The sequence below is a fragment of the Microcaecilia unicolor genome, chromosome 2 (genome assembly GCF_901765095.1).
Source record: "Microcaecilia unicolor chromosome 2, aMicUni1.1, whole genome shotgun sequence".
NCBI classification, from domain to species: domain Eukaryota; kingdom Metazoa; phylum Chordata; class Amphibia; order Gymnophiona; family Siphonopidae; genus Microcaecilia; species Microcaecilia unicolor.
Window position 1 is genome coordinate 158,277,994 of NC_044032.1, and position 13,132 is coordinate 158,291,125.

The 13,132-nt window shown below is 42.4% G+C and overlaps 1 protein-coding gene across 6 annotated transcripts in view; it reads right to left on the bottom strand.

The window, feature by feature from the left end:
• Positions 1 to 2,456: 2,456 nt before the first annotated feature.
• Positions 2,457 to 13,132, bottom strand: part of GIN1 (gypsy retrotransposon integrase 1) — an 80,045-nt gene continuing 69,369 nt past the window's right edge. For 5 of the 6 annotated variants that reach the window (XM_030193429.1, XM_030193427.1, XM_030193426.1 and 2 more), the window contains one exon: positions 2,457 to 3,422. In XM_030193429.1, the coding sequence (XP_030049289.1) occupies positions 3,139 to 3,422 (284 nt within the window). In that variant the 3' untranslated portion in view covers positions 2,457 to 3,138. The remainder of the gene's footprint in view (positions 3,423 to 13,132) is intronic. The other variant, XM_030193431.1, reaches the window with a different exon arrangement.

A 13,132-nucleotide genomic window follows, 5' to 3' on the forward strand; every position in this document is an offset into this window, starting at 1 on the left:
ATATTGATAAGCATATACTGTAATGTACTGTGCCTAAATTTTAATGTGCACAGGGAAAAAGGGAAGTGCTTAGGGGTGTGGAAATGGGCATTTCGTGGGCGTTCCAAAATCTACATGCATTGTTATAAAATATGGGTCAGTGCGCGTAAGTCTATGCGCAGGGATTTACACCAGCTTTTCGCTGACATAAATGGACGCAGATAGATTCATTCGCATGAACTACGCCTAAGTATATTCCAAATACCACATGTAGATTTACGCATGGTATTTAGAATATGCTTAGGCGTGATTGCATTAATTTTAGGCGTCATATATAGAGTCGGGCCCATTACACCTAAACTCTGAGATGACTATAAAAACAGTTCAAAACCTTACTAATAAATGATCACCTTTAAGATTAACATGGTGGAGAGACTTGATACTATAAAGATGATGATTGCACCAAAGATAAATTATACCCTTAGCATGATTCTTGTATCTTTAAAGTCTTCCACATACAAGTTCATTGACAAAATTCTAATTTCCTTTTTATGGGCTAACAAAACACCTCGCTTAGCACTGAAAAGACTAAAGGCCCCACGTAGTCATAGAGGTGTAAATTTCTCTAGTTTTCAGGACTATCATTTGGTTTTCATTCTACATCAGTCTGCTGCTTGGATTACAATTGAAGGATCCTCACAGGCTCCATTGTAGTGGCACTTTTCAAATACGCCTTTATTTTTACTTCCATCTTCCAAAGTGGGCAAAGTTCTAAACAATGCAATATTGCAATCAACATAAAATATATACACAGAAATTGACCAGTATCTCACAACTGCTTGGTCAGCCATGAGTCATGTGCACATATGGAATAATCAAATGTTTCAAATAAATAATAAACCCATAAGTTGTGGCAAGCATCTGGTATAACTTTAGTCAATTAGTTGTTGGAGAATTCCAAATGGATTCCTTTTAACACTCTTTGTACACAATTCAATTTACCAACTCACCAATTTTTCAGATGGCTGCAACTTTATTTCATCCAAATTACCTACTATCTCATTATCTTCTGATGAACCATCCTCATGGGCTCTGTCATTCTATTTCCGCAAATTCTAAACCCGCATCCTCCAGGTACAAACTATTCCAAGACTGGAAAAACACTTCAATAAAGAATACTGAAGAGGTGTGGACAAGAGAAATAAAATCAATTTCAGATTACCAGTGGAAACTTATTTGGTCCAAAACCTTAAAATCCACCAACTCTGCAGCAATTATGCAGTCAATATACTTCTTCATTAACAGAGCTTTAAGGTCACCTTCTAAAATTGCTAAAATTAACAGGAGTGATAACACAAAATGCTGGTCTTGTAAGACATTCAAAGGTACATTAAAACACTTAAGGCCCTGTTTACAAAGGCGAGCTAGAGTTCATTAGCGCGAGCTGTGAAGGCACCCATAGGAATAGTGTGCGCTAACGTTAGCGCACCATTGTAAAAGGGCCCTTAACTTTTGCCTGCCTTCTTCTGTAACACTTTTGGAACAAAGATTGGAAAACTATTTGTCAGATCTTGCAGATTAATGAAGTACTACAATATAATATATTATTTCTAGGCTCACAAGGTCTCCCAACATATTTATCTGATGACAAATCTAAGACATTACATATACTAATGCATGTTGCCATTAAACAAATCCTACAAAATTGGAAGGACTTTTCCAAAACCGAATATATACAATGTTGGAATTCCATTTGTCTCATTTCAAAGTTTGAACATGTTGCAGCTGAAAAAAACAATTCTTTAAGATCTTATGACAAAATATGGGTTCCGCTCCATGAATACATTGCTGCCAAATAGAATTTATGATTTTTACCCTATTGTATGTAAATTGTTCTTACTGCATGCTACATATATTTTAAATTCTGTACTTCTATCTACTAGTACCACATTGTTGAATGTATTCTTTCATGCTCTCACCAGGTGACACTCACTTAACTCCTGTTAAATTTTATTGTCCAATATTTATGGCCATGTTCTAAATTTGGCTTATTTCTGTTTGTTTCACCTTCTTTATTGCTTTTCTTGTTGTTTATGCAAAAACATATGAGGGTTGATTGTGCCAGCTGAGTTAATGAAGGTACATAAAACCAATTTTTAAAATATTAAACAAAGTTAATTTGAAAATGACAAAATGTCATCTTAAAATTCAGACAGAAAACTATCAATATAGTTTTTTTAAAAACCCCACCTACTTTGATTTAAGTTTCTAAGGAATAGAGGAGTGGCCTAGTGGTTAGCGCACAGGTCTTGACATCCAGAAGTGGCCAGTTCAAATCCCACTGCTGCTCCTTGTGATCTTGGGCAAGTCACTTAACTCTCCATTGCCTCAGGTACAAACTTAGATTGTGAGTCCTCCAGGGACAGAGAAATACCCAGTGTACCTAAATGTAACTCACCTTGAACTACCACTGAAAAGGTGTGAGCAAAATCCAAATAAATGATACAGCTGTATCCTGGTTTTAATCAGTACACATTTCTGCTGAACTTTAAGGGATTAGCTATATTGGAATCAAAGCTTAAAAAGCCACCCCAAGATCTAGACCAAAGTATTCATTCATCAAACTCAAGAGCTTTAATTCAAATCTTGTTTCCACTAATGAGAAGCAATTTTTTTCATACATCAATCTTCAAACCAAAACCAAGTTTAAATATATACATAATCCATCTAAATTCTGCAAAAGTCCAAAGCTGCATGAATGGTTGGACATCTGAAGATATGTGAGCCATGACATTTTTCTTATGCTACAAAACAGCATTTACAAATTGGCTACGGATAGATATAGCCTTGCCTTGTAGGCAGTCATACCTCCATAGGATTTCTGCACATCTCTGAATTTCACAGAACACAGGCAACATATGTAGATATACATACCATTCTGTATGCATATTCTTTTACAAACCATCTGTGCTTTATTAAACAATTGCTCAAAACATGTTTTCAGGTATCTCAGGAGCTTCCACTTAGAAGTTTTTAGGAACTGTATTTTGAGTAAGGGTGAAATCTATGTTCACCATTGACAGACATTTCATCATGATTGGAATGTGCAGAACCCGACTATTGCTCCAGTGAATCAAGTTACATGAACTGGTTCCCAGCTTAAGTGCCATCTATCTCGCTGTGAAAAGTCCAGCAGGCTTGAACCCATTTATCAGTGTTCACAATAATAGGTTGAAGGCTGTGATCTCCCACCGTTCCAGACGGTTTGCTACTTTCTGATAGTTCCACATCCTGGCATGGTATCAACTTCGGACCATTAGCAGGAGAGGTGATTCCTTCCTCATCTGTTAACATTTCTTGGTGGTGTGAGCCAGCTGAGCTTTCACATAATCCAGTGTAGTCATGGTCAGCAGCTATAGTACCCTGAGAGAGGTAATGTCCATCTGAAAGAGAAATAATTCAGATGCAGTATAAATATTTGCCTAGCAATAACAGGAACAGGAGAGGCCAGCAATGTAACAAACAAATCTGAATATAAGGATATTAACAATTCTCCACTTCCATAACTCATGGACTTTGCAACATAATCAAAGGTTATGGTTGGCACATTTTGACAATTTTGTATGTTTTTCTGAACCAAAGTCTTGTGGTAATCCTTAGAAATTCTGTTGGTCAGGTGTTTTTTCAAACACTCCCATGGCAAGGGAAAAAACGCTGGTTCTTATATGCACTGGTATTTCTCATGGACAAAAAAACAGAGACAGCAAGCTATTCCTGATGTGGAGAGGTGGGCTGATGCTGCTTCAAGGCTGCAGCTGAGTATAGTCACAACACTGAGGTATTACCACCTCAGATGGAGACTCTCTCCTCCTTATTCTATACCAGCTATATCAATCATATGAATACATACAGAAGCTAGCTGCAGCAGGGAACATGTACTGCCACAAGAAAGATGCAGTCATGCACAGACGTAGCCCAAATCAAGATGCCCTACAAGCACACACCAGCAGTGCTGTATCCTAGTTTGGGTTTATACTAATGAAACCTGTCCAATGCTATTTCATACAACAATAACAGAGAGATCATCATTACCCTTTAGAGTAGAACAAAACTCTCTCCCCTACCTAACCAAGGCAAAACAGAAGAGCTTTTGTTCCATACTTTGAGAGTTGATCAAAATAAACAAAAAAAAAAGCATATCAGGGGTTTCAGACATTTCCTTTTTTGGAACCTGAGTCCACTAGCTGTTTCTCCATAGTGCAGAACAAACCTTTCTTTCGGTTAAAGGAAAGCAGCATACCCCCTGTTTCATGTCCTTCTGTTTATATCTGACAAAGTTTATACAATTAAATGTGTCACTTATGTGATCTGTCAGGGTTAGTAAAAGGATGCCATACTATGAATACCTTACCTCACTCTTGTCTTTCTAGATAAACAACTTACCTAATCTTTTTCTTTCTGATTTATAGGTTATTGATCTTTGCTTCACTGGATGAGTTTCTATCTACCTATCTATTTACATATATCTAGAGATACATCATTAAAGTAGGAGTTTATTTCACTTAACCACACAACATACTCTTAGTGTGAAAGAACAAGTATGGAACTATTCAAAAAGTAAATAAGAATCCAAAAGTCTTGACTGTCTAAGTTTTCAAACCTCTGGACTCGGTGGAAGGCCCTTTTGCAGCAATAGCAGTCATAATTCTTTCAGAAGTGTCTAGCAACTCTGCACAGCAGAATGGCGCAGTTTTTGAATATTTCTCTAAGTGTTATTTCACATTGAAAGTGTAGAATAGGTTGTGTTGATCAATGAAAAATGCTTACTTAAAGGCACTGTATATTATACTGTTCAGGACAGAACTTTTTGATTGGCTGAAAGTACTTTCTGGCTATGAATAAGTCAATAAGCTAACAAAGTCAATTAATACCAGTATTTCTGTCTTTGTTTTTCATATTCCAACTAAAAACACAATGAACACTATACAAGAATGCAAAAAGTTAAAAAGAACACATATTTCTAGTAGTATTTTTAATTAATTCATTCATTCAAATATCTTTCCATCCTACAAGCCCAGATCAGATATATTCCATGTATTTAAAAAAGGCAGAAAGAAGACCAAACGACAGCAAGCATGGTTAAAAAGTGAGGAGGCGGCAACTAGAGTTAAAAGAAAATGGAAGAAGAATCCAACTGAAGATAATAGAAAACAGCAAAAGGAATGGTAAGTCAAATGCAACACACTGATAAAGAAGGCAAAGAAAGACTGTGAAAAATTATATTATGTGCTTTTGACTCCAAGAGGGGGTGGGACTGGCAGCCACAAGCAGGAAAAGTGCAGCCCCACAATCTTTTTCTTTGTTTTTGCTACCACTGCTGAAATAGCAACAGCGGTGACCACATTGGCGTAGGAGTGGGGAGAGTACTACTACTACTTATCATTTCTATAGCGCTACTAGACGTACGCAGCACTGTACACTTGAATATGAAGAGACAGTCCCTGTTCGACAGAGCTTATAATCTAATTAGGACAGACAAACAGGAGAGCTTGATGTGCCAATGGTGGTGTCGGATGGGAGGGGAGAGAAAGGGGACAGATGCTGAATGGGGGGGGGACAGATGCCGCATGAAAGGGAGAAGAGAGGCGGCAGATGCTGGATGTAGGGGAAGAGAGGGGCCAGATGCTGGATGAAATGGGGAAAGAGGTGGCAGACGTTGGGTGTAGGGGGGAGAGGAGGGACAGACGCTAGGTGAAAAGGGGAGAGAGGGGGCAGACGCTGGATGAAGGGGAGAGAAAAGGCAGACACTGGATGGAGAGGGAGCAGAGAAAAAAGGGGGCAGATGCTGAATGGAGAGGGGAGCAGAGAAAAAGAGCAGATGTTAGAAGAGGGGAGAGAGGGGGCAGATGCTGAATGGGGCGAGAACAGAGAGCACACACTAGATGGAAAGGGGGAAAGAGGGCACACACTGGAAGAAAGTGGGGAGAGAAAGATGACACATGCTGGATGGAAGTGGGAGAGAGCAGGGACAAATGCTGGATGGGGAGGGGGAGGAAGAAAGAGGATATAGTAACATAGTAGATGACGACAGAAAAAAACCTGCACGGTCCATCCAGTCTGCCCAACAAGATAAACTCATATGTGCTACTTTTTGTGTATACCTTACCTTGATTTGTATCTGCCATTTTCAGGGCACAGACCGTAGAAGTCTTGCCCAGCAGTTAGTGAGAGACTGGGAAATAAGAGAAGTGAAACAGGAAAGCCAGAGTGAGGGAAAGGAATGGCAAGCTGTAGGTAGACAAAGTAAAATGGGAAAAAAAAGGAAATTGAAGACTGTATACTAAGAAAGAATTAAATCTGGTCAGAGGCAGAAAAATAAATTAAAGAAAACTGAAAGGAGAAGGAGAGAAAAATGATAAATGGACAGGAAATCTTGGCAAGAGACTTAAGAAGACATTGAGAACAGCAGAAACTGGGGCCAACACAATTCGAAAAAGTAAAAAATGCCAAAAGTAGAAAAAATGAATTGTATTTTAGTTTAGGATAAAGTAGTGTGGTAACTGTATTAATAAAAGGGAGTCTTTTACTAAGGTGTGCTAGCGTTTTTAGCTCATACTAAAAATCAGCTGCTGCTAAACTCTGAGATGCCCATAATATTCCATCTCAGTGTTTAGCGCGAGCTAAAAATGCTAGTGCACCTTAGCAAAAGACCCCCAAAGTTAATAAATATAGAACATGGAAATAAGGTGATATCTTTACTGGACTGATTCTTGACTAATGTTTGGATATCAAACCCTCTCTTTCTCATATTAGAACAGAATACCATAATAGCAGTGTACTGTCCTGACTCGAGGAAAGACGTTTTGGCCTATGAAAGCTAATTGAAAAACGTATTTAGTCCAATAAAATGGTATCATCATCATATTTTCCATTTTTTGTTTTATTTGTATTTGTTAAATTACCTCCTGTTTACTAAGCTGCACGGGGGGGGGGGGGGGGAGGTTGAGTGTAGTGATTGAAATATATTTGTTTTTTAAATTTATGTCTGCTATCGTTATTTGCACTGTACAGAGGGACATTATTTCCAAAACTTTCTATACTGCTCTATCACAAAATTCCTAGCACCCACCTGGGGTTAACTCTGTGGCCACCTGGAGGGTCTGTCCCCAGCACTGCTCAGGCCCGCCTCAACCTGTGCATGTGCTCTACACTGCATCCTTCTCCCAATGACTGGGTCCCGCTTGCCTCTGGGCGACAGTCTCCCCACTTGTAAGTTATTCCCTGGTAATTTTTAAGACACTGGGGCCACAGGGGTCCCACAGTTCCTAGAAAGCACTCAAATACCCAAAACACAAACCACTAGGATTCTTAGTCAGTCCAGGACAACAGAGCTAATAAACTAATGGGTTTATTATCACAGAAATAGAACAGTAGATCTATTTCTGTGGTAATAAACAGGTAGATGATATAAAACAGGTAGAAAAACAGCAAGCAATAACAAGTAACTGAATAAGGATCAATATTAAAGCTATCTAAACTCTTGGTTACTACCTGGGTTTCATCTCGGGGAGATTCAGGAAAATAACTGCTCACAGTTCTTGAACAAGGCCTCAGGGCAGAGATGTTTACCCTCTGCATTTCCTATCTGAGACTGCGGAAAATCCAGTACCTCTCGGCTGGATTTGAACTCCAGGGCCAATCAGAACCCAGAGCACCATCTTTGAAAGCATCTGGCCACAGAGCTAAAGTGAAAAGAAAACAGTTTCTCTGCAACAGCTTTAAAACAGAGAACAAATACCACCTGCTGGCCAAACAAGAGAAATACACTACATGAAAACTAATACAATTCACAGGCTTGGGAACCCCCTGTTTTGCCACACTGACCTGCAGAGCAGAGCGGTATACAGGCTAAAACAAAAAGCATAGGAAAGCATCAAAATCACACCAAAGGTTAAGAAAAAGAACTCCATTTCAACATGGGAGACAATCATACAAAATCACTTTCTCTTTCTCTGGAGTTGCACTGTGGCTTTTTTTTTTGGGGGGGGGGGGGTTCAGTTTAATATTTGTCTATATATTTTTATTTTTAGTTATTTTATACAGCATGAGGGTCTGTCTGTGTTCTGTGTACATGAAACAAACGTGGTTTTCTGTTAACTGTGCAGGATGGATCTGTACTAGGGCTGCATTTCGATTAAAATGTTTTGATCATGATATTAAAAAAAAGGAAGTAGGGAAAACTTCAAACAACAATATTATATTTATTAATAAAAATAACCATAACAGCTTGTGAGTGCATCTGTCATCCCCAGTCCTCCCCACTCCCCCTCCCAAGGATGAGTGCTACCTGCCTACATGCCTAATCTGGCTCACAGATCAGGCATGCAAGCAGGCAGCATTCAGTCTATGGAGGGGGAGGGAGACAGAAGCAGTCACTCCCAGCCTGTAAGTCAGATTAGGCAGAGAGGCAGCATACAGTCTTAGGAGGGGAGGGGGGTGGGCGGTAGACAGATGCAGTAAAGGGGAGGATAGGAGGGAAGAGAGATGCAGTCAGCCTGTGAATGCATCTATCCTCCCCAGTCCTCCCAGTCTTCCCCAGTCCAGCCTGTGTGACTGCATCTCTCTTCCCTCCTGCCCCCTTCCCCAGACTGCCTGCCTGATCTGACTCACAGATAAGTATGCAGGAAGGAAGCTGTGTGGGGAGATTGAAGGGACCCTGACCTCATTGGGGGGGGGGGGAGGGGGGAGAGGGGGACCCAAGGAGAAGCAGGACCTTGTAGGGGAGGAGGGACACCTGGGGAAAGAAGCCAGACCTCGCCCGGGGGGGGGGGGGGCTGTGGAAAAAGCAGGATCTCACCGGGGAGGGGTGGAGGTAGCTGGGCAGGCAGAGGCAGCAGCAGCGATGAGAGGGGAAACCTCGTGGGCGCATGCATTGATATTCAGTACACTCCCCAGTAGGGGGTACTCCTCATTGGCTCCATGTGCAAAGAGCCAATCAGGAGCATCCAAACTGCAACACTGACACTGACTAGAGAGGACGGAAAGGAACTAGGAAAGGAAGGAGAACATAATGATGGTCACTGGGAAGGTAAGGTACTGACTGGGTGGATTCATTTTTTAAATCCCAATTAATAAATATCGTGTTAATTGAAGTGTTAATCATGATTAACATGCAGCTATGATCTGTACTAATCTGCATTCTTTAGTTTTCCAATATTGATGTTCTAGTACCCACAGCAGTGTTTGTGGTGCTGTGTTTTCCTAAGAAGTGCTTGGAAATTACACTGCTATTATGGTATGGTAGACTTGCTCTTTATGTCCTGAGTGACATTTGTAGTGTTTTGTATTACTTTACAGTCTATCTGGTATAGGATTTTGGATCTGAATTTAGATTGCAGCTTTCTCAGTAATAGCTCAAGTTACATTCAGGTACACTAAGTATTTTCCTGTCTCTGGAGTGTTTACAATTTAAGTTTTGTGCCTGATTCAATGGAGTGTTAAGTGACTCGTCCAAGATTTCAAGGAGCAGCAGTGGCCTCCCTGTTTCTCAGCCTGCAGTTCTATTAGGTACAGCTAATACAGATAGTAAAAGACCTCCATAAATAATTTGTGCTAAGGTGCACTAGTGGTTTTAGCTAGCGCTAAAACTCAGCTGGTTCTAAACGCTGAGACGCCCATAAGAATATAAAGCGAAGATACTTACCTGTAGCAGGTATTCTCTGAGGACAGCAGGCTTCTTATTCTCACAAGTGGGTAGACGCCGTTCCCGCATCACCCGGCCAGGCAATATTGCCATAGAAAAAAAGTACAGCTTTCAGTGCCTTCCCGCCCGTAGGAGCTTTCATCAGATGGGTGAGAACGACGTTGAGATCCCATGGCACTGGTGGAGGTTAGACTGTGGGGCTTTGACAAAAGCAAACCTCTCATGAAGCAAACTAAAGGCTGTCCAGAGATAGGCTTACCTTCTACATGCTAATGATAAGCACTAATTGCACTAAGGTGAACCCTTACGGAGTTGGTCTTGAGACCAGACTCTGATAAGTGTAGAAGGGTCTGTGTAGGGCAAGAAAGGGTATCTATGGTCTTGCTGTCACACCAGACGGCAAACCTCCTCCATTTAAAAGAGTAACACCTCTTAGTGGAATCTTTCCTGGAAGCCAGCAAGATCTGGGAGACACCCTCTTTCGGAAGACCTGAGGAAGCAAATTCTAGGCTCTCAACATCTAGGCTGTGAGAGCCAGACTGCAGGTTGGGATGTAGAAATGATCCCTCATTCTGTATGATGAGGTTCGGAAAACAGTCCAATCTCCATGGTTCTTCGGAGGACAATTCCAGAAGAAGAGGGAACCAAATATGACTCGGCCAGTAAGGTGTGATCAGGATCATGGCTCCGCGGTCTTGCTTGAGTTTCAACAAAGTTTTTCCCACTAGATGTATCGGAGGATACGCATACAGAAAGCCTGTTCCGCAATGAAGAAGAAAGGCGTCTGATGCTAGTTTGTCGTGGGCCTGAAGCCTGGAACAGAACTGAGAGACCCTGTGATTGAATTGAGTGGCAAAAAGATCCACAGAGGGGTTGCCCCATGCTCAGAAGATCTTGCGACCACTCATGAGGCTGCATTACCCTGCTCAGTCTGTTGGCCAGGCTGTAGTTTATGCCTGCCAGATATGTGGCTTGGAGAAACATGTCGCAATGGCGTGCCCAGAGCCACATCTGGAAGGCTTCCTGACACAGAGAGTGAGATCCAGTGCCCCCCTGCTTGTTGATGTAATACATAGCAACCTGATTGTCTGTTTGAACTAAAATAATTTGGTTGGACAGCCGATCTCTGAATGTCTAGAGCATTTCAGATCACTCAGCGCTCCAGAAGGTTGCTCTGAAGACCTGTTTCCTGGAGGAACCAAGCTCCTTGAGTGTGGAGCCCAGCTACATGAGCCCCCCACCCCGATGCATCTGTCATCAGCACTTTTTGTGGCTGAGGAATTTGCAATGGAAGTCTCAAGGTCAGATTGGACTGAATTGTCCACCAATAAAGAGAGCGTACCAACTCTGGGGACACTCGGATGGCATCTTCTAGACTCCCTGTGGCTTGATATCACTGAGAAGCCAGGGTCCATTGAGCAGATCTCATGTGAAGACATGCCATGGGTGTAACATACACTGTGGAAGCCATGTGGCCCAACAACCACAACATCTGCCTAGCTGTGACCTGCTGCGATGTCCGAACCTTGGACTTGAGGGATAGAAGATTGTCCGCAAGCAACTCCGGAAAATAGGCTTGAACAGTCCGCGTATCGAGCAGGGCTCTTATGAATTCCAATTTTTGGACAGGATGGAGATGGGACTTGAATAGTCTTCCACATGGACTCCTGAGCACCGTCCTCTGAGGTGCTCTTTACCAGCCAATCGTCGAGATATGGGAACACATGCACTCTCAGTCTGTGCTGCGACGATGCAACTATCGCTAGACATTTGGTAAACACCCTGGGAGCTGACGCGAGGCCAAAGGGCAACACGCGGTACTTAAAATGATGTGTTTCCAGCTAAAATTGAAGATACTTCTTGTGAGCTGAAAGTATAAGGATTTGTGTATATGCATCCTTCAAGTCCAGAGAACACAGCCAATCATTTCTCTGAATCACGGGAAGAAGGGTGCCCAGGGAAACCATCCTGAACTTTTCTCAAGACTAGGAATTTGTTCAGGGTCCTTAGGTCTAGGATGGGACGCATTCCCCCTGTCTTTTTGTGCACAAGGAAGTACAGAATCCCTGCCCTTCTTCCCCTGGTGGAACAGGTTCGACCGCATGGTCCTTTAGAAAGGCGGAGAATTCCTCTGCAAGTACCTGCTTGTGCTGAGAGCTGAACGAATTAGCTCTCGGTGAGCAATTTGGAGGTTTGGATACCAAATTGAGGGTGTAGCCTAACCAGACTATTTGAAGAACCCACCAGCCGGAGGTTATGAGAGGCCACCTTTGGTGAAAAACTTTTAACCTCCCCCCAACCAGTAAATCGTCTGGCACAGACACGTTTATGGTGGCTATGCTCTGCTGGAGCCAGTCAAAAGCCCGTCCCTTGCTTTTGCTGGGGAACAGCAGGGGCCTTAGGAGCACGCTGTTGATAAGAATGAGCGCACTGGGGTGTAGCCTGGCAGGCTGGCGAGTCGCCAGAGCATACCTATGCCTAGAAAAGGCATAAGAAGTACTCCGGGACCTACCAAAATGCCTCCTAGATGAGGAGGTAATCGCAGAAGGCACCTGGCGGGAGAGAGAAGACTTAGCATCAGTATGCTTCTTGATCTGGTCAACCAGTTCCTCAACTTTCTCTCTGAAAAGGTTATTCCCCCCAGTATGGTCCAGGTCAGAGACACGCAGCCATGAATCGCTATACCCTGGGCAGAGATTCTAGATGCCACGTCAAAAGTATCTTAAGTGCCTCTGGCCAAGAACTTGCGACACGCCTTCTGCTGCTTGACCAGCTGGCGAAAAGGCTCGGTGTGCTCCGGAGGAAGTGCATCAACCAAGTGAGACAGCTGCCTCACAGAGTTCCGAAAGTAGACGCTCGTGAACAGCTGGTATGATTGAATACAGGTGATGAGAATTGCGGCCTGGTACATTTTTCCCCCAAAAGAGTCCAAGGTCCTAGCTTCACTGCCTGGGGGAGCTGTTCAAAATTCTGCTGCACGACTAATATTCCGGCAGTGTCGTTATGCTCATATTAGCCCTCTCCTCAAGTCACTTCATTGGCTTCCTATCCGTTTCCGCATACAGTTCAAACTCCTTTTATTGACCTATAAGTGCATTCACTTTGCAGCTCCTCAGTACCTCTCCACTCTCATCTCTCCCTACATTCCTCCCCGGGAACTCCGTTCACTGAGTAAATCTCTCTTATCTGCACCCTTCTCCTCCACTGCTAAGTCCAGACTCTGTTCCTTTTATCTTGCTGCACCATATGCCTGGAATAGACTTCCTGAGCCGGTACGTCAAGCTCCATCTCTGGCCGTCTTCAAATCTAAGCTAAAAGCCCACCTTGTTCATGCTGCTTTTAAACTCCTAACCCTTATTCACTTGTTCAGAAATCCTTATTTTATCATCCTCACTTAATATTCCCTTATCTTTTGTTTGTCCTGTTTGTCTGTCCTAATTAGATTGTAAG